The sequence below is a fragment of the Bombina bombina genome, chromosome 2, assembly GCF_027579735.1.
Source record: "Bombina bombina isolate aBomBom1 chromosome 2, aBomBom1.pri, whole genome shotgun sequence".
In the NCBI taxonomy this organism is placed as follows: domain Eukaryota; kingdom Metazoa; phylum Chordata; class Amphibia; order Anura; family Bombinatoridae; genus Bombina; species Bombina bombina.
The window spans coordinates 1,143,374,146-1,143,397,444 of NC_069500.1; the positions used below are offsets into that span (position 1 = coordinate 1,143,374,146).

The 23,299-nt window shown below is 39.5% G+C and overlaps 1 protein-coding gene across 1 annotated transcript in view; it reads right to left on the minus strand.

Annotated features, from left to right (window-relative positions):
- LOC128647450 (probable ATP-dependent RNA helicase DDX60) overlaps positions 1–23,299 on the minus strand; it is a 728,313-nt gene that overhangs the window by 154,180 nt on the left and 550,834 nt on the right. The window contains exon 29 of the mRNA XM_053700236.1: positions 21,527–21,727. Within this exon, the coding sequence (XP_053556211.1) occupies positions 21,527–21,727 (201 nt within the window). The remainder of the gene's footprint in view (positions 1–21,526; positions 21,728–23,299) is intronic.

A 23,299-nucleotide genomic window follows, 5' to 3' on the forward strand; every position in this document is an offset into this window, starting at 1 on the left:
GCTCAATAAACCTATGTTTTTTAAGAAGACAACAAGGTTTCCTTTGTCATATTGTGGCGTTGCTGGCACTGGATTTCTGATTCAGTAAATAAACTGCACTTGTATTTAATCGAGTATATACAGACACAAAATTGGAGTCTTTTAATTTCTATAGCCCTCTGGATCAGTTCTAAGTCGGCGGATTTCCTATTGGACCAAGCGCCCCCTTAACCTATCTAAGCATAATTTATGTGTTCCTTCTTAATATGAAGAGAGTCCCTGGCTTCATTCCTTACTTGTGGGAAACATATACCCAAGCTCTAGAGGACACTGAATGAAACGGGAGGGTAAAAAGAGAGGCTGACCCTATTCTGAGGGCACCACAGCCTGAAAAACTTTTCTCCCAAAAGCTGCTTCAGCTGAAGCAAAAACGTCAAATTTGTAAAATTTTGAAAAGGTATGTAAGAAGGACCAGGTAGCCGCCCTACAAATCTGATCCATAGAGGCCTCGTTCTTAAAGGTCCAAGAGGAAGCCACAGCTCTAGTTGAATGAGCCCTAATCCTCTGAGGAGGCTTATGCCCCGCTGTCTCATATGCTAAGCGAATAATGCTCCTCAACCAAAAAGATAAGGAAGTGGAAGAGGCCTTCTGTCCCCTACGTTTCCCAGAATAGACAACAAACAAAGAAGAAGTCTGTCTAAATTCCTTTGTAGCCTGAAGATAGAACTTTAAGGCCCGAACCACATACAAATTATGAAGTAATCTTTCCTTCGAAGAAGGATCAGGACACAAGGAAGGGACCACAATCTCCTGATTGATGTTGCGATCTGAAACGACCTTAGGAAGAAAACTTAACCCAGTATGAAGAACAGCCTTATCAGCATGGAATACTAGGTAAGGGGGCTCACATTGCAAGGCAGCAATCTCAGATACTCTACGTGCCAAAGCAATAGCTAGTAGAAAAAGAACCATCCAAGACAGTAACTTAATGTCAATTACATGCATAGGCTCAAACCGAGCCCTCTGCAACACTTTAAGAACAAGATTTAAACTCCAAGGAGGCGCAATAGATCTAAACACTGGCCTGATTCTAGTCAGAGCCCGAACAAAAGATTGAACATCTGGAAACACAGCGAGCCTCTTATGCAGTAAAACAGACAAGGCCGAAATCTGTCCCTTAAGAGAACTAGCAGAAAAGGTCCTTCTCCAGGCCATCCTGGGGAAAAGAGAGAATCCTGGAAAACCCTGACCTTATGCCAGGGGAACCCACGTTCTTCACACCAGAATAAATAGGTCCTCCACTCCTTATGATAGATGCGACGAGTAACCGGCTTACGAGCTTGAATGAGAGTATCAATAACCCTCTCAGAGAAGCCCCTCTTGACAAGGACTAAGCATTCAATCTCTACACAGTCAGCCTCAAATAATCTAGATTTTGATGAACAAAAGGACCCTGTTCCAGCAGATCCCTGCGACAAGGTAACCTTCATGGAGAAGATGAGGACATCCCCACCAGGTCCATGAACCACATCCTTCAGGCCACAATGGAGCGATTAGGATCACTGATGCTTGCTCCTGCTTGATGCGGGCCACTACACAAGGAAGGAGTGGTAACAATGGCAAAATGTAGATCAGATAGAACCTCCAAGGCACTGCTAATGCATCTATTAGCTCTGCCTGTGGATCCCAGGACCGCAACCCATATCTGAGTAGCTTGGAATTGAGCGGGGATGTCATGAGATCTATCTCTGGTGTCCCCCATCTGTTGCAATTTTCCTCAAACACCTTGGGATGGAGAGACCATTTCCCTGGATGAAAGGATTGTCTGCTGAGGAAATCCACTTCCCAGTTGTCCACACCCGAAATGTGAATCGCTGACAGCGAGCAGTTGTGGGCCTTCGCCTATTCCAGAATCTGAGATACTTTCCTCATTGCTAGGGAGCTCCTCGTTCCCCCCTGATGGTTGATGTAAGCCACCAAGGTAATGTTGCCTGTTTGGAATTCCAAAATGTTGATCAGGAGGAGAGATTCCTCTCAAGTCCACAGGCCCTCTGCCTTTCTGGCACCTCAAACAGCTCCCCATCCCGAGAGACTTGCGTCCGTAGTCACAATCTCCAAGGATGGTCTCAAGAAGGACGTCCTTTGGGACAGGTGATCTGGACAGAGCCACCAAGAGAGCTATTCTCTTGAACGGTTGTCCAGAGAAATCTGTTGAGACAGATCCGAATGATCACTGTTCCACTTCAGCATGCACTGCTGAAGTGGTCTGAGATGGAATCTGGCAAACGGAATGATGTCCATACAGGACACCATGAGACCAATCACCTCCATACACAGAGCCACAGAGGGCCTTAAGGAGGTCTGGAGGGCAAGACAATTGGAAGTTAGCTTGAAACTTCTCTGGTCTGTAAGGAATATCCTAATGGATATGGAGTCTATTATAGTACCCAGGAACTCTACCCTGGTAATAGGAGTAAGATAATTTTTTTCTAAGTTTATATTCCATCCATGAGATTGAGGAAGAAATAGAAGAGCTTTCGAATGGTCTTCTGCCAGGCAACAGGATGGTGCTTGAACTAGAATATCGTCCAAGTATGGTGCTATACCTCTGGTTCTGGCCACTGCAAGCAGAGCCCTAGAACCTTGGTAAAAACTCTTGGAGCAGTAGCTAGACCAAACAGAAGTACAATTAATTGGAAATGCTGCTCCAGGAATGCAAACTTTAGGAACTTGAAGTGTTCCTTGTGTATTGGAACGTGAAGGTAAGCTTCCTTCAGAACTATCATGTCATGAACTGTCCTTCCTGAACTAAGGGAAGGATGGACCTTATTGTCTCCATCTTGAACGAGGGGACAGATAGGAATTTGTTTAAGCACTTTAGGTCCAGAATCGGATGGAAAGTTCCCTCCTTCTACGGGACCACAAAAAGGTTTGAGTAGTATCCCAGACCTCTTTCTGCAAGAGGTACCGGGACAATGACTCCCAGGGAGGAGAGATCCCTCATGCACCCTAGAAAGGCCTCTCTCTTTTCTGGCCTTGAAGACAGGTTTGACAAGAGGAATCTGCCCCATGGTGGATGAGACTTGAAACCTATCCTGTATCCCTGAGCGATGACCTCCAGGACCCACGGGTCTTGCACGTCCCCAAACCAAGCTTCCTAAAAGAGTGACAGTCTGCCCCCTACACGATCCAGAGCCAGATCGGGGGCCGCCCCTTCATGACGACTTTGACTCAGCAGGCTTCTTGTTCTGCTTGGATTTATTCCAGGACTGAGCCGTCTTCCAAGTTCCCTTGGATTGCTCAGGCTTTGAGGAGGGCTGCTGACATTGGGATTTATCTGAATGAAAGGACCAAAAATTTGGACCTTGTCCCTTAGGTTTGTTCTTCTTATCCTGCGGTAAAAAGGCACCCTTGCCTCCAGTAACTGTAGAGATAATTGAGTCCAGGCCTGGACCAAAAATAATCTTTCCCTCATATGGAAGGGAAAGAAGTCTTGACTTTGAAGTCATGTCTGCAGACCAAGACTTCAGCCAGAGTGCTGAACTTGAAAAAAACTTGAACAGAAAAACCTGAAGCCTTGGCGTTCAGGCGAATAATCTGCATATTAGCATCACAAATAAAAGAATAAGCCTCCCTTAAGGCCTTGATTCTTTCTTGGATCATGTCGAGGGGACCCTCCACCTCCATCAACTCAGATAAGGAGTCACACCAGTAGGTAGCTGCTCCAACAACTGCAGCAACAGCCACTGCCGGTTGAAACAAAAATCCTGTATGTTGAAGCATCTTTCTTAACAGAGTTTCTATCTTCTTATCCATGGGCTCTTTAAACGATGTACTATACTCAAGTGGGATAGTAGTGTGCTTATCAAGCGTGGAGATAGCGCCATCCACCTTGGGGATGGAGCCCCACAACTCCAAATTGCAAGTCCAGAACTGGGAATAATTTTTTAAAGAAAGAAGAAGGGGAAAATGACGAACCAAGTCTTCCCAATTCATTCTTAATAATGTTCGCCATATTTACGGGAACTGGGAAAGTCTGTGGTAAAACCCTGTCCTCGTAGACCTTATCTAACTTAGGAATACAAGGTTCCTCTGGCAATTTAGGCTCCGGAACCTCTAAAGTAGCCAAAACTTCCTTCCAGTAAGTGTAAATGTTCAATCCTAAATCTAAAGTCTGGTTCATCCGCAGCTGGAGGCTTAGAAGCAGCAGATTCCGACCCAGAAAGAGCATCCTCTGAAGTATCAGAGGTGTCTTTGTCAACTGATAATCTAGTATCAGATAAGCTAGCCGATGACCCCTGGGAAGGATAGCAATATTTGACCTTTTGCTTGTGCTTAGCAGGGCAAGGTAGTCTGGCGGTAAAAGAGCCCCTCCAGATGGAGGATCAGGAGTGTTACAGGAAGCTGCATGTGTAATAGGAGATGACTGTAGGGTGTGCACCTCACAGGATGGAGACTCCTCAAAGGTGGACGGCGCAGTGGTACTAAACATTTTGACTTTCCTTGACATGATTAACTTATCAAGGCATGTGGAACATAATTGAGAGGCGGGTATACCATGGCCTCCTCACAATATAGACAGGTATTAGACTTAGGTAAAGAGAGAGTACCCTCTAACGTATCAGAGTCCTCCATAGCTTACGCTTATAAAAGCGGACTATAGAAAACAATATAAAATGGCACCTTGATACCCCCAATGGCTGGGCACTCACCACCTCCTATGACCCAGGCCAAACAGAGAAACTGCTTTGTCTCCTTAAACCGCATAGTCAGGAACAAGGAAATCAGTGTGACCACACCCGGTCATGTGGTACGCCATGCAGGACGGCCCCTGCTATAGGAAAAAGCACGCCAAGCCTAACAGGCTGCGCAGCTTACCCAAAAACTAAAGTAAACCTGTACTTTCCACATCTGCCTGAGCCTCATCTTACACATGTCGCAGCATAAACATAATAAAACAATTTATGTGATTAATCCTCCCTGTTTAATAATCCCCTTCCGGAGATATTAACCCTTGATTCCATACAGATAAAAGGAGCCACACTGTGACCCTGTCTTCATGCATTATCATATGTGTTTAAAAATGAAATGATCTTACCGGAATCTATACCGTGGAAACGAAACACAGCCTCTCAAGTTTGACAGTCTTGTAGCATTGCTTCTGACATGGACTTGAGTGATGGAAGCAGGCAGTGAAACTCATCAACACTGATTGCTTAGGGGCTGTTAATACGAGTCTGGATGGGTTCGCAGAAAAACTCTCTCTGCATCTCCAGACCCTAACTTTTGTCAATGCTCTCACTGAGAGACTGACAAAACTACTTAAAACCCCAGTCCCATTCCGAAGGATAGATACCCTCCATAAGGAACTACTCCATATCTTCTGACACTTCTCTGCCAAAGAATCACTGGGATATGAAGGAAGTGGGGGAGGTATTTAAGCCTTTGGCTGGGGTGTCTTTGCCTTCTCCTTGTGGCCAGGTTCTGAATTCCCACAAATAAGGAATGAAGTTGTGGGCTCTCCTCATATTAAGAAGGAAAACTACACTAAAAATAAATTTGAAAAAATTAAAGCCAATTCTTAAAAATAAAAAACCCTCCCCAAAAAAAGCCTTAACTAACCCCAAACATTGTACTCACCTATCTAAAATCCAGCTCCTCTTGTTATGACATTGGGCCTTGTCATCCTGGGTCCAGGTACCAGGGGTCAATCTTTGTGTTAGGTATAATGTTTTTTTTTTGGATACTATATCTTATTATTTTTTGTATCTAATATTTTATTTATTTTATTGGAACTTCGTTTTTTTAATTTTCTTGTAGGGGGTTTAGTTTAAAGGGGGGGGGGGGGAGTTTATTAGTGTAGTTATAGTTTGCATTGGGTGGTGGTGGTTTAGGCCTTAATCACCTAACCACCCCTCATACCTGTATGGGGGTTGATTAGGTGATTATTGATGTTTGGCATGCAGTATGCCTGTATTGGGATTGATTAGGTTATTAGGTTAGGGCAGCTTAGGGGTTAATAGTACATTTATCTTCATGCTTAAAATAGTATGCATTCTCACATATGATGCACATTCTTTTAAGTATTCTGTATAAATTAATATGTATTTATTTTTTTCTTGTGTTTTTTATTGTAATCATAAATATATTTTTTTAAATTTATATTTATGTTACAAAAGTCATTAATATTGCAATTGTATTAAAATATAAGAGGCATGCAGGTATCTAATACTTATACTAATGTAATATTTTAAAAATATATTTATATTTAAAATAATAAACATCACAAGCAAGAATATCTACATTTAAATTTATATCCAATACTTAAACTAATATGCATTATACATGACCATGCATTTTATTTCAAACATTGTAGATATATTGTAGTCTGGCCTTGCATTGATATTCAATATTTAAAATGTATTTATGTTAGCTTGTTGTGTTTATTAGTGATAATATATATATATATATATATATATATATATATATATATATATATATATATATATATATATATATATATTCATTAATAAAGTATACCAGCTAGCAAAGGATTGTAATGACTGTAGACTGGAACCCACCTACCCTAAATGCTGAGATGAGTACCCAGGTGCACAGAGGTTTAAAAGATAATTAATAATGTAAAGGGAAAAATAATGTAAACCCTATCCAGCACTCCCACATATAACCTAAAATAATAATAATAAAGTAGGAGCTGCGAGTGTCTCAAAACAAACACACATGTCAGGAAAGATGCAACAAAAATAATTTAATTGTCAAAACATGAAACAATGTGCATGAAAGTAAATAAGGATAACACTAATCGTCATCCAAAATTAATCCTAAGCATTCATTCATTACCCAACGTACAAACAGGGAAACTCAAGAGTCCAGTTACACAGTGCGTCCACTGAATAAATAAAGAGTAAATCCGTACTATTAAATAATTGCAGGTAATAACATGCAGCCAAATAAGCACAGTCCTCCTGAAGTATACCTCTGACTAAATCCTATGAAGGAAAGTTCCTAGTGGTTATGAGCGTACTTGCAGATATTAATTACACGAAAGGGGCCAAACTTGAAACCAATAGTCCCTGTATTTAATCCCCACCACTCACTCAATACCAGAGCGAGCTGACCAAATGCCAAAGGGGCTGAGTTTACCATTCAGCAGGGATTACTGGCGTCCTTCTCCATGTCAGATGTAACGCTTTATCATTACTCTTTACCCAGTGTTACCTGATTACAGAGTCTCAAGGAATCAAAGGGGCACATTTGATAAGCCCCTTGAACCCTCTATATGGATGTCATTATAATTTGAGTACACTACACATGCCTACTCAGACTGTTTATCTGGCAGCTATGTGTTTACCTATGTAATTATAATTGTTTATTTGGTATTTCTTTCATGTTTTTGATAAACCAGTGCTTATCACGGATGTCAGGTTGAGCAACACTGTTAGTTACTACTTTAGTTTGTTCTATTTTTAGTTACATTTGGGTCTTTTTCTTTTGTTACTTTGTGCAATAATTAATCTTGTTTCAATTCACCTGTGGGGCTCTTGGTAAATAGAACTGAATCCCTAGTGCGGATATCGATTCATTGTGCCTGAGGAAGCCCTCTGTGACGTAGGGTGAAACACGTGTAGCGGTTGTTTATCGGCTGGTTGCCGACTTCCACGCTGTTTGGAATTACAGTGTCCTATCCCAACGATCACCTCTGAATAATCTCCTATGCAACTTTGTATTCATGTGGTGAGTGGTGGCAAATCTTGCACGGAGGAGACACGGGGTGAAGATTCCTTGAGACTCTGTAATCAGGTAACCCTGGGTAATGAGTAATGATAAAGCGTTACATCTGACATGGAGAAGGACGCCAGTAATCCCTGCTGAATGGTAAACTCAGCCCCTTTGGCATTTGGTCAGCTCGCTCTGGTATTGAGTGAGTGGTGGGGATTAAATACAGGGACTATTGGTTTCAAGTTTTGCCCCTTTCGTGTCATTTATATCTGCAAGTACGCTTATAACCACTAGGATTTTTCCTTCATAGGATTTAGTCAGAGGTATACTTCAGGAGGACTGTGCTTATTTGGCTGCATGTTATTGCCTGCAATTATTCAATAGTACGGATTTACTCTTTATTTATTCAGTGGACGCACTGTGTAACTGGACTCTTGAGTTCCCCTGTTTGTATGTTGGGTAACGAATGAATCGCACATGTTTAGGATTAATTTTGGATGACGATTAGTGTTATCCTTATTTACTTTCATGCACATTGTTTCATGTTTTGACAATTAAATTATTTTTGTTGCATCTTACCTGACATCTGTGTTTGTTTTGAGACACTCGCAGCTCCTACTTTATCATTATTATTTTAGGCTATATGTGGGAGTGCTGGATAGGGTTTACATAATTTTTCTCTTTACATTATTAATTATCTTTTAAACCTCTGTGCACCTGGGTACTCATCTCAGCATTTAGGGTAGGTGGGTTCCAGTCTACAGCCATTACAATCCTTTGCTAGCTGGTATACTTTATTAATACTATTTTCTGGGTATTAATACCCTTTCTAATACCGTGCTGCTCTGTGGATTTACTTTGTAGGAACTGCGAGTACTCTCATCTGCACACACTATTAGGCATTTTACTATGGCATCCATTGATGAAAGTGAATGGGAGTTTGATTTGGCTGAGACTTTTGCTTTAGAAGCACCTAAAGATACAGTATCTGTGGTAGGTAAAAATATATTTCAAGACTATAAAACTCATAAAAATAATCTTGTCAAGCAACTAAAAATTAAGTGGGAAATTAGTAGTTTGAAGAGATATATTGAGAATGAGATGATACATTGGGGATTGAGATTAAGAAAGAAACCTGTTATTAACCTTAATCAACCAATGAACTCAGACCTTAAAGGGGAATGGGAAAAATGCTTAACTGAATGTTCTTTAAAATTGATGAAATTAATCATTAAAGAAACAGAAGCTAAACAGGATAAAATAGACAAAGAAGTTCAGGAATCAAATGATAATCTTAACAAATGGCAAAATAATGAACAATATACTAAATTGAGTGAAGAAACCAAAATTGAACTTAGGAAATTACAGGATGAAATTAAATCTAGAAAAAGGAGAACGTTTTTGAGGGACTTGTTGGATTACAAGGAGGGTGTGGTTTATGCTGGACAAAAATCTGGCACATCTGATTTAGAAAAATCTGGCTCAGAAACAGAATCTAGCAGATCACCTAGGAGAAATAGAGGTAGAAGAAGGGGTAATTTTTTAAGCAACAGGAGAGCAATAGACAAAAGAAGAGAAGACGGGGAGGAAGGAAACATAGAAAAAACTGGCCAAAAACCAACTCCATATGCCTTGAGAAGTCAGCAGAGCAACAAAGCACCAAAGCAATACATGACAATAAACATGGTCTTGAGATAGTCAATCTGTCTAATAAGGTATTAAATCAATCACATATTGAGGTTTTGAGTAAGGGCTTAACTTTTTGCCCGAACAATAATTTGGATAGATTCACTGCCTGTAAAGACCTTAATTTATTTGCTAGGAAGGTGGTCCTTAGGAAACTTAATTTGGGTAGAGCCAAGGAAGACTGTTTGGATATGCATGATCGGATAGTTCTGGATAATTTAAATACTTTTTCAGAGGAGATAATTGAAGGGGATAATACTATGGGAATAGGGTTTAGTGACCTTAAACCCAAATCCGTTTGACATTCGTCAAACTAGTGGAGAAAGATTTAAAAGATATTTGACTAAGGATCAACAAATGGCACTTAGTGATTTGATTATGGATAAAACTTTTGAGGTGAAGTCGTCAGACAAAGGGGGCAATGTTGTCATTCTTAACAAACATGATTATAAATTAGAATGTATGAGACAACTTAACAATACAACTCAATATGAAAAATTGAAAGTAAACCCCACTGGTCAATATAAGGATGAGCTAGATAATATCCTCAATAAAGCGCTAGCGGATAGCCTTATAAACAAAAATGAACTATCCTATATGCAGGTCAAATTTCCAGTTACCCCCACTTTTTATACAACACCTAAAATACATAAACAGAAGTTGCCCCCCCCCCCCAGGTAGAGCAATAGTGTCGGGCATGGGGGGGATTAACTGAATGTGTTACTAAGTATTTGGATCAGTGTCTATGCCCCCATCTTACCTCCCTACCTTCCTACGTCAAAGACACTACAGAAGTTCTGAGAAAACTTGATGATGTGGTATTAACCCCACAAACAATTGTAGTATCTATTGACGTGGAAACACTATATTCCTCTATCCCTCATGCTAAAGGTATTGATACAATTAAGGACATTTTAAACTAAAGGGATCCTAAATTTGCTGAACATACTAATTTTGTTACAGACTTGCTTAGTTTTGTTCTGAATAGAAATTATTTTAGATATGATGGCAAATATTATAGACAAATTAGGGGCACAGCAATGGGTGCTTGCTGTGCCCCAACCTATGCATGTCTGTACTTAGGTAGATGGGAGAATGAAAATATTCTGGATGTCGCTACAGAATATGATAAATCGATAATATTATGGATTCACTATATCGATGATGTCCTCCTATTATGGGAGGGCACATCTGATGATTTGCTCAAATTCATGCAGCTACTTAACAATAATGAATGGAATTTGAAATTTACATTTGAATGGAGCTATGAATCCTTAGCCTTTTTAGATTTAAAAATTTCTAAGAGTGAAAACAGACTGGTAACAGAAACATTCAGGAAAAGCACATCATCTAACACACTTCTTGAAGCTTTTAGCCACCATCCTCAACATCAAATTAATGCTATCCCTATTGGTCAATACCTTAGGCAGAAGAGAAACTGCTCATCTGACTTATCATTTAAACAATATGCAGATGATTTGAAAGAGAGGTTTAAAGCCAGGGGATATCCTAATAAAATCATTAAGAAGGGTTATCACAGAGCGAGGGAAACTCCACGTGAAAAAATATTATATGAAACAGTGGAAAGACAAACCAGCTCTGAGGTTAGAATTATTAGTACATTCAATTCAGAATGGGAAGAATTAAGAAAGGTTTTACGTAGACACTGGACTATTCTTACTATAGACACAGACATCCACAAAATTGTTGGGAATTACTCCTTAATGACAGCCAGATGAGCCCCCTCACTTCAAGACAAACAGAATTTATGCTTACCTGATAAATTACTTTCTCCAACGGTGTGTCCGGTCCACGGCGTCATCCTTACTTGTGGGATATTCTCTTCCCCAACAGGAAATGGCAAAGAGTCCCAGCAAAGCTGGTCACATGATCCCTCCTAGGCTCCGCCCACCCCAGTCATTCGACCGACGGACAGGAGGAAATATATATAGGAGAAACCATATGATACCGTGGTGACTGTAGTTAGAGAAAATAATTCATCAGACCTGATTAAAAAACCAGGGCGGGCCGTGGACCGGACACACCGTTGGAGAAAGTAATTTATCAGGTAAGCATAAATTCTGTTTTCTCCAACATTGGTGTGTCCGGTCCACGGCGTCATCCTTACTTGTGGGAACCAATACCAAAGCTTTAGGACACGGATGAAGGGAGGGAGCAAATCAGGTCACCTAAACGGAAGGAACCACAGCTTGCAAAACCTTTCTCCCAAAAATAGCCTCCGAAGAAGCAAAAGTATCAAATTTGTAAAATTTGGCAAAAGTGTGCAGTGAAGACCAAGTCGCTGCCTTACATATCTGGTCAACAGAAGCCTCGTTCTTGAAGGCCCATGTGGAAGCCACAGCCCTAGTGGAGTGAGCTGTGATTCTTTCAGGAGGCTGCCGTCCGGCAGTCTCATAAGCCAATCGGATGATGCTTTTAAGCCAAAAGGAAAGAGAGGTAGAAGTCGCTTTTTGACCTCTCCTTTTACCAGAATAGACAACAAACAAAGAAGATGTTTGTCTGAAATCTTTTGTAGCCTCTAAATAGAATTTTAGAGCACGGACAACGTCCAAATTGTGTAACAAACGTTCCTTCTTTGAAACTGGATTCGGACACAAAGAAGGTACAACTATCTCCTGGTTAATATTTTTGTTAGAAACAACTTAAGGAAGAAAACCAGGCTTAGTACGCAAAACCACCTTATCTGCATGGAACACCAGATAAGGAGGAGAACACTGCAGAGCAGATAACTCTGAAACTCTTCTAGCAGAAGAAATTGCAACCAAAAACAAAACTTTCCAAGATAGTAACTTAATATCTATGGAATGTAAGGGTTCAAACGGAACCCCTTGAAGAACTGAAAGAACTAGATTTAGACTCCAGGGAGGAGTCAAAGGTCTGTAAACAGGCTTGATCCTAACCAGAGCCTGAACAAATGCTTGAACATCTGGCACAGCTGCCAGTCTTTTGTGTAGTAAGACAGATAAAGCAGAGATCTGTCCCTTTAGAGAACTTGCCGATAATCCTTTCTCCAAACCTTCTTGTAGAAAGGAGAGAATCTTAGGAATTTTTATCTTATTCCATGGGAATCCTTTGGATTCACACCAACAGATATATCTTTTCCATATTTTATGGTAAATCTTTCTAGTTACCGGTTTTCTGGCCTGAACCAGAGTATCTATCACAGAATCTGAAAACCCACGCTTTGATAGAATCAAGCGTTCAATCTCCAAGCCGTCAGTTGGAGGGAGACCAGATTTGGATGTTCGAATGGACCTTGAACAAGAAGGTCCTGTCTCAAAGGTAGCTTCCATGGTGGAGCCGATGACATTTTCACCAGGTCTGCATACCAAGTCCTGCGTGGCCACGCAGGAGCTATCAAGATCACCGAGGCCCTCTCCTGATTGATCCTGGCTACCAGCCTGGGAATGAGAGGAAACGGTGGGAATACATAAGCTAGGTTGAAAGTCCAAGGTGCTACTAGTGCATCTACTAGAGTCGCCTTGGGATCCCTGGATCTGGACCCGTAGCAAGGAACCTTGAAGTTCTGACGAGACGCCATCAGATCCATGTCTGGAATGCCCCATAATTGAGTTATTTGGGCAAAGATTTCCGGATGGAGTTCCCACTCCCCCGGATGAAATGTCTGACGACTCAGAAAATCCGCTTCCCAATTTTCCACTCCTGGGATGTGGATTGCAGACAAGTGGCAGGAGTGATCCTCCACCCATTGAATTATTTTGGTCACTTCTTTCATCGCCAGGGAACTCTTTGTTCCCCCTTGATGATTGATATAAGCAACAGTCGTCATGTTGTCTGATTGGAACCTTATGAATTTGGCCTTTGCTAGTTGAGGCCAAGCTCTGAGAGCATTGAATATCGCTCTCAGTTCCAGAATGTTTATCGGGAGAAGAGACTCTTCCCGAGACCATAGACCCTGAGCTTTCAGGGATTCCCAGACCGCACCCCAGCCCACTAGGCTGGCGTCGGTCGTGACAATGACCCACTCTGGCCTGCGGAAGCTCATTCCCTGGGACAGATGGTCCAGGGTCAGCCACCAATGGAGTGAATCTCTGGTCTTTTGATCTACTTGAATCATTGGAGACAAGTCTGTATAATCCCCATTCCACTGTTTGAGCATTCACAGTTGTAATGGTCTTAGATGAATTCGTGCAAAAGGAACTATGTCCATTGTTGCAACCATCAATCCTATTACTTCCATGCACTGCGCTATGGAAGGACGAGGAACAGAATGAAGCACTTGACAAGAGCTTAGAAGTTTTGATTTTCTGACCTCTGTCAGAAAAATCCTCATTTCTAAGGAATCTATTATTGTTCCCAAGAAGGGAACTCTTGTTGACGGGGACAGAGAACTCTTTTCTTTGTTCACCTTCCATCCGTGAGATGTGAGAAAGGCTAGAACGATGTCCGTATGAGCCTTTGCTTTTGACAGGGACGACGCTTGTATTAGAATGTCGTCCAAGTAAGGTACTACTGCAATGCCCCTTGGTCTTAGAACCGCTAGAAGGGACCCTAGCACCTTTGTGAAAATCCTTGGAGCAGTGGCTAATCCGAATGGAAGAGCCACAAACTGGTAATGTTTGTCCAGAAAAAAGCGAACCTTAGGAACTGATGATGTTCTTTGTGGATAGGAATATGTAGGTACGCATCCTTTAGATCCACGGTAGTCATAAATTGACTTTCCTGGATGGTGGGTAGAATCGTTCGAATAGTTTCCATTTTGAACAATGGTACCCTGAGAAATTTGTTTAGGATCTTCAAATCCAAAATTGGTCTGAACGTTCCCTCTTTTTTGGGAACTATGAACAGATTGGAATAAAATCCCATTCCTTGTTCCTTTATTGGAACTGGGTGTATCACTCTCATCTTTAACAGGTCTTCTACACAATGTAAGAATGCCTGTCTCTTTATTTGGTTTGAGGATAAGTGAGACTTGTGGAACCTTCCCCTTGGGGGTAGTTCCTTGAATTCCAGGAGATAACCTTGAGAAACTATTTCTAGCGCTCAAGGATCCTGAACATCTCTTGCCCAAGCCTGAGCAAAGAGAGAGAGTCTGCCCCCCACCAGATCCGGTCCCGGATCGGGGGCTACTCCTTCATGCTGTTTTGTTAGCAGTGGCAGGCTTCTTGGCCTGCTTACCCTTGTTCCAGCCTTGCATTGGTTTCCAGGCTGGTTTGGGTTGTGAGGCATTACCCTCTTGCTTAGAGGATGCAGAATTAGAGGCTGGTCCATTTCTGCGAAAAGGACGAAAATTAGGCTTATTTTTAGCCTTAAAAGACCTATCCTGTGGAAGAGCGTGGCCCTTTCCCCCAGTGATGTCTGAAATAATCTCTTTCAAATCAGGTCCAAATAAAGTTTTACCTTTGAAAGGAATGTTAAGCAATTTTGTCCTGGATGACACATCCGCTGACCAAGACTTTAGCCAAAGCGCTCTGCGCGCCACGATAGCAAACCCTGAATTTTTCGCCGCTAATTTTGCTAATTTCAAAGCGGCATCTAAAATAAAAGAGTTAGCCAATTTAAGTGTGTGAACTCTGTCCATAACCTCCTCATATGGAGTTTCTCTACTGAGCGACTTTTCTAGTTCCTCGAACCAGAACCACGCTGCCGTAGTGACAGGAACAATGCATGAAATTGGTTGTAGAAGGTAGCCTTGCTGTACAAAAATCTTTTTAAGCAAACCTTCCAATTTTTTATCCATAGGATCTTTGAAAGCACAACTATCTTCGATAGGAATAGTAGTGCGCTTGTTTAGAGTAGAAACTGCCCCCTCGACCTTGGGGACTGTCTGCCATAAGTCCTTTCTGGGGTCGACCATAGGAAATAATTTCTTAAATATAGGGGGAGGAACAAAAGGTATGCCGGGCTTTTCCCACTCTTTATTTACTATATCCGCCACCCGCTTGGGTATAGGAAAAGCGTCGGGGGGCACCGGAACCTCTAGGAACCTGTCCATCTTGCATAATTTCTCTGGAATGACCAAATTGTCACAATCATCCAGAGTAGATAACACCTCCTTAAGCAGTGCGCGGAGATGTTCTAATTTAAATTTAAATGTCACAACATCAGGTTCAGCTTGATGAGAAATTTTTCCTGAATCTGAAATTTCTCCCTCAGACAAAACCTCCCTCCTGGCCCCTTCAGATTGGTGTGAGGGTATGTCAGAACCGTTATCATCAGCGTCCTCTTGCTCTTCAGTGTTTAAAACAGAGCAATCGCGCTTTCTCTGATAAATAGGCATTTTAGATAAAATGTTTGCAATAGAATTATCCATAACAGCCGTTAATTGTTGCATGGTAATAAGTATTGGCGCACTAGATGTACTAGGGGCCTCCTGCATGGGCAAAACTGGTGTAGACACAGAAGGAGATGATGTAGTATCATGTTTACTCCCCTCATTTGAGGAATCATCTTGGGCAATATCATTATTTGTGGCAGTACTGTCCTTACTTTGTTTGGACGCTATGGCACAATTATCACATAAATTTAAATGGGGAGACACATTGGCTTTCATACATATAGAACATAGCTTATCTGAAGGTAAAGACATGTTAAACAGGCTTAAACTTGTCAACAAAGCACAAAAAACGTTTTAAAATAAAACCGTTACTGTCACTTTAAATTTCAAACAGAAAACACTTTATTACTGAATATGTGAAAAAGTATGAAGGAATTGTTCAAAAATTACCAAAATTTCACCACAGTGTCTTAAAGCCTTAAAAGTATTGCACACCAAATTTCAGAGCTTTAACCCTTAAATTAACGGAACCGGAGCCGTTTTTCAATTTAACCCCTATACAGTCCCAGATATAGTCTTTGCTAAGACCCAACCAAGCCCTGAGGGGAATACGATACCAAATGACGCCTTCTAAAAGCTTTTTCAGAGATTCTTAGATCCTCACACATGCATCTGCATGCCCTGCTCTCAAAAAACAAATGTGCATTAATGGCGCGAAAATGAGGCTCAGTCTATGACTAGAAAGGCCCCCTGACTGAAAAAGGTGTCCAATACAGTGCCTGCCGTTTTATAAGCGTTCCCCAAGATTATAAATGCCAATTGTTAGCCTAAATCTGAATAATATGCACAAATAAAGCAATCGATTTAGCCCATAAAAATGTCTACCAGTTTTTTAGCCCATAATAAGCCCTTTATTCTGTTTGTTTGACTAAGAAAATGGCTTACCGGTCCCCATGAGGGGAAATGACAGCCTTCCAGCATTACACAGTCTTGTTAGAAATATGGCTAGTCATACCTTAAGCAGAAAAGTCTGCTAACTGTTTCCCCCAACTGAAGTTACTTCATCTCAACAGTCCTATGTGGAAACAGCAATCGATTTTAGTAACTGTCTGCTAAAATCATCTTCCTCTTACAAACAGAAATCTTCATCCTTTTCTGTTTCAGAGTAAATAGTACATACCAGCACTATTTTAAAATAACAAACACTTGATAGAAGAATAAAAAACTACATTTAAACACCAAAAAACTCTTAACCATCTCCGTGGAGATGTTGCCTGTGCAACGGCAAAGAGAATGACTGGGGTGGGCGGAGCCTAGGAGGGATCATGTGACCAGCTTTGCTGGGACTCTTTGCCATTTCCTGTTGGGGAAGAGAATATCCCACAAGTAAGGATGACGCCGTGGACCGGACACACCAATGTTGGAGAAAATTAGTTTATAGCCATTATAAAGGTAATAATGATTGGTTAGGGAAACATCAAAAGAAAGATGGCTGTTACAAATGCGGTAAGTGTAAAATGTGTAAACATATCTTAAAGGGCCAGCTGATGATTGATATCAGGGGTCATCCCCATAGAATAAAGGACCATATCACATGCCGCAGCGAGGGGGTAGTCTATGTAGCCTTTTGCTCCTGCCCCAGATTTTACGTAGGCAAAACCTATAGAGAGTTTAGGGAACGTATGAAGGAGCACAGAAGGGATAATCTCAACAAGAAAATTGAGGCCAGTGATGTAGCGAGACATTTCTTTGAGGTACATCAGAGCAGTGTACATGATTTAAAATTCATGGGCCTAGAATTAATAGACATCAGTGAAAGAGGGGGTGACAGCGATAATTTACTTTTAAAATGCAGATGGATATATAATTTAAATTCATTGCAACCATTTGGACTTAATGAAGAATTAAACTTTGCTCCTTTTCTAAGTATTTAAAGTAATGGATAATTATATTAGTAAGTAAGGTACATGTGGTTATATTATACATACCACCAGACCTTAAGTGCACATCAGGATATATTGATCCTTACTCCATTACTATACTGATATCTATGGGCTCATTTGATAGGCCCCTTGAAACCTCTATATGGATGTCATTATAATTTGAGTACACTATTTACACATGCCTAATCAGACTGTTTATTATTATCTGGCAGCTATGTGTTTACCTATGTAATTATAATGTTTATTTGGTATTTCTTTCGTGTTTTTGATAAACCAGTGCCTAGTTACTACTTTAGTTTGTTCTATTTTTAGTTACATTTGGGTCTTTTTGTTTTGTTACTTTGTGCAATAATTAATGCTGTTTCAATTCACCTGCGGGGCTCTTGGTAAATAGAGCTGAATCCCTAGTGCGGATATCGATTCACTGTGCCTGAGGAAGCCTTCTGTGATGTAGGGTGAAACACGAGTAGTGGTTGTTTATCGGCTGGTTGCCGACTTCCAAGCTGTTTGGAATTACAGCGTCCTATCCCAACGATCACCTCTGACTAATCTCCTATGCAACTTCGTATTCATGTGGACACGAATGGATTTGTGGTGAGCGGTGGCAAATCTTGCACGGAGGAGACACGGGGTGAAGATTCCTTGAGACTCTGTAATCAGGTAACACTGGGTAATGAGTAATGATAAAGCGTTACATCTGACATGGAGAAGGACGCCAGTAATCCCTGCTGAATGGTAAACTCAGCCCCGTTGGCATTTGGTCAGCTCGCTCTGGTATTGAGTGATTAGTGGGGATTAAATACAGGGACTATTGGTTTCAAGTTTGGCCCCTTTCGTGTCATTAATATCTGCAAGTACGCTCATAACCACTAGGAACTTAACTTCATAGGATTTAGTCAGAGGTATACTTCAGGAGGACTGTGCTTATTTTGTTGCATGTTATTGCCTGCAATTATTTAATAGTACAGATTTACTCTTTATTTATTCAGTGGACGCACTGTGTAACTGGACTCTTGAGTTCCCCTGTTTGTATGTTGGGTAATGAATCATACATGCTTAGGAGTAATTTTGGATGACGATTATTGTTATCCTTATTTACTTTTATGCACATTGTTTCATGTTTTGACAATTAAATTATTTTGTTGCATCATATCTGACATCTGTGTTTGTTTTGAGACACTCGCAGCCCCTACTTTATTATTATTATTTTAGACTATATGTGGGAGTGCTGGATAGGGTTTACATTATTTTTCTCTTTACATTATTATATATATATATATATATATATATATATATATATGTTAATATATTTATTTTACAGTAGTCAGTAGCATTAAAAACATTTTTACATAACAGGCATGCCATTATGTAGTTGGAAAAAAGGTTAACACAAAACAGTGTAAATAGGGGCACTATCACAATTCTGCACAAGTAGAGACTCAGATGCTTGGTGTGAATAGATACTCAAAGTGTCTATTAAACACAAAAAAAGTGTAAATAGGGGCACTATCGCTTTAACATTACCCAATCTGCAATGACTGGGGAAAACAAATATTTGGTATAAATTGTTACTCAGAATTGCAATAAGTGATATGTAGATATGTAATGTGTAAATACAAATTACAATAATGCATATATAAAATATAACCTATATAGATATACTTCAAGGTGCAAATATTAAAAAAGGAAAAATAAAAGGAAAAATAAAAATAAATATATATTTGTTAAATAAAAGTCCAATTGAAATGTGTGTTTTTGAAAACACACAGAGTTTAACAGGCTGCTCTCCTCAGGGTAATGGACATCCATTTCAAAACAGATCTATAGAAAAGGGAGAAGGCGCAACATAGCGTGATTCACTCACTTACACTCACTTGTGGTCTAGCACTGTAATGTAGTGCAGACAAGGCAGGCCAGAGCCTCTGAGCTGTCTGGCAAGCTATCCTCCACAATCAAGCGAAACCAGGTGTATGGTGTATCTTTCAGCTTGCTTGCAGAGTTCAGGGTGTGGTTAACAACCACAACAAAGGTTTGTTATTGTGAATAAAAAAATTGAATCAAAAATAGCAAGTAACTTAGGAAAACTTGAAAACAAGTGTTTATTAAACACATAGATAAAATACACCATACACCTGGTTTCACTTTATCGTGGAGGAGAACTTGCCAGACAGCTCAGAGGCTCTGGCCTGCCTTGTCTGCACTACATTACAGTGCTAGACCACAAGTGAGTGTAATTTATCCACCTATTAGCAAAATATTTTTATTCATACAGTATTATGCTATGTGGGGATTGTCTCTTATATTTATAGAGCAAACATCAGAGTGAAACACACTCCTTGCAGTTGTTCCTGTCATATATACCTGGAGAGAGTTCACCGGACAACTCAGAGGATCCGGTTTGCTTAGTTTGCACTACATTAGAGTGCTTGAATACATGTGAGTGTATTTGATTCAAAATTGTATATCTAGCATATATTTGCAGAATCACGCTATGTTGGCGCCTTCTCCCTTTTCTATAGATGCCATTATGTAGAACTGTAATTTTAATTTTACTGTCTTTAATAACAAATAATAAACACAACAGGCAACATTAATTACATTTTAATGTATATGCAAATATTTAAACAATATGCATTCTACATAACAATGCATCATTTTAAATATTGAATAAATATGTGTAGAGCTTTAACTTCTACTGTTAGTATTAGGTTATGGCAGCTTAGGGGGCAATGTTTAAATGATATGCATAGTCATGTACAATGCATATTGTTTAAAGTAATGTATAAATCAATAGACTAAAAAGTATTTAATTATGCTTTCTATTATTTTAAAAATAAATATATATTTTCAAATATATTTGTCTGAAATTATTGCAAGCAACAATAAATACATTTTAAGATATCTACAATTCTTTAAATAATCTACATTGTACATGACAATGCGTATTTTGTTCAATGAGATGTGGTAAATGCTGGAGGGATGGCAAAACCTCACCAGCCTTGCTGGGCTCCCGGAACTGAGCGCCGTACCAGAATAAAGCACCTTCTTAAAAGGGGTGCCGATTGAGCAGGGTGAAGGGGATCGAGTTACTCTTTAAGTATGTTGTCGGAAATTTGCTGAGGTACATGGGGATACCACTTGTTTGGGGGTGCTACCTTCTGGAAGGAATTCGAGACACCCATTGTTTAAAATTGCATGCCCTATCTGAATCATGAGTTTTAATTTTGACTAGACTGTCCCTTTAAGCTCTAACATACTTCAAAGCTTAATTATCTATTTTCAGAGCTTGAAAGAACTGGTAAATCTGAGCTAAAATCAAACTTAAGTTAATTTTATTGCTGATTCTGGGCTAGATTACCAGTGAATCACAATCAACAACACAGGGTGCATTATCTTGCACTCAGTCTCACACAAATTGTTACGCACCATCTAGTAACCTTGCCAAAACTTTGGCGTACCCTATACTTATATGGCATAGTACAGGGAGCCTTATTAGCAGGCTCATTGCTCTAGTAATAAAAAATAGCATGTTAGACGTTACATTCAAGCGCAATCCCAAATAGCTCTGTAAAATAGCTCTGAAGTAAAGCATTACTATTAATATTATAGCAGAGAACTACATAAGAACTCACTACTACTTGCACATCAGCTTCTCCCTCAAGCTATATCTACTTTAAAGGGTATAATATTTTATTTTATTAAAATAAAACAAACTTTTGTGCATGCATAAGACTGTACTCTAGGTTTCAAGAGATTCATTGACCTAACAGGAAGCCTACTGTGTATGAAAATTGTTGTTTTTGTGATAAGAAATATATATATATTTTTTAAATAATATTAACTATGTCAGTTTCTCTTAGACAGAATTAAGAATACACATACATACATGTACACATGTACACATTTTATGTTAACATACCTTAGCTCTGGCATCCATTATGTAGTCTGCTTTTTCTGCCAAAAGCATAAGTCTTAGGACCAAAGTTATGCTTAATGGAAACTGACCCTTTAGCTGGGGGACATTAGATTTCAGAAGCTTTTTAACTTTAGGCAAGGGAATGTTGAAAAAGAAAACATTTCCCTTTACATCTTCACCACGTCTTCCAGCACGTCCAGACATCTAGTTAAGAACAAACATCATACATATACCTTTACTTTTCTTTGTATAGACAACTATTTTAAACATATCTTTAAATTGCTTAGCAGTTAAAAAATAAATCTGCATTTATTAGGAATAGGCTCTGCATTATACTAACCATTTCTTGTGTTACACACACTGTTTTTCTGCTTTGGACATTTGTAGCATTGTGTACTAATTTAACATGGTGTGCTATATTGTATGAAAAATAATAATAATAAAAAAATAATAATAAAATATATATATATATATATATATATATATATATCATATTGTATGTCCTAGTTTTCATTGCAATTGTAAACAATGATTGCCATGCTCTGAAATGCAAGAGGATTCTTTGAGAGAGATAAGTGTAGTACTTTCATGGGAAATCAAACAAACGTAATGGAATCTGATGCTGCAATCATCAGACCTAAAACTTCCATGCATTGAGCTACTAAAGGGTTGGAAATTGACTTGTACAGGTGGTCTGTAACTTTGATAACCTTTGATCTGTTAAAGGAAGTCTCATTGTTACTGAGTCTATAATGACTACTAGGAAAGAGAATCTGGTTTGAGAAAAAAGAGAACCCTTTGGAATACTGATTCTCTAACCATGTTTGAGAAGAAACAACAGAAGCATGTTGGTGTGAGACACTGCTAAAGGTAAAGATGGAGCCTGAACCAAAATATCGTCCAGGCTTAAAGCCTTCAAAATACCTTGAGCTTGCATTAAAGAAAAAAAAGTTTCAAGAACTTTTGTCAAAATTCTGGGAGCTGTAGCTATACCAAACAGTACAGCAACAACTGAAAGTGTTTTTCCTAGGAAATGAATCTTAAGAACTGGAGATGTCCTTTGTGGATAGAGATATTAAGGTAAACATTCTTCAATCTATCAAGAACATATATTGACCCTGTTGAACAAGTGGTAGAATAGTCCGAATAGTCTGAATTGTTTCCATTTTGAAAGTAGAAACCCTAAGAAAAAAATTTAAATCCAGAATATGCCTGTAAGTCCCCTCTTTCCTAGGGACAATAAATAGGTTGGAATAAAAACCTTGGTCTTGTTCTGAACTATCATTCCCATAAAATAAATTATATAATTCCCAGCACTATATATATAAAATTAATTTATTATGATAGAAACAAAAGACTATATAGATATAATATACATAGTATTAATCAATAGAAAGGGTCCCCAAAAATTTGCTCACCCACTCCTCATGCATACATGTTATGCATCTGATCCCACCTACAAGGTCAATTAAGCACGAAATACTAGGAAATCCACCTCTGAGCAATGAAAATGGCAACTCCTATTTTTTCGTTATTCTTTTATTTAATAAAATATTATATTTACAATAAAGAAAATATAATTTCCATTAAACACAAATAAAAATATAACTGCAACTAGAATAAACAGCTGTTTGAGAAAGACTGGAGATTCAGTCAAAACACGTAACAGAACTCAAAAGGAAAAACACACCTTTCACAGAACCATTCAGAGGAGAACCGGCGTTCTGGTAAGGGACCGAACTTTTCAAAAGAGCGAACCATGTCACTTCCTGTGAC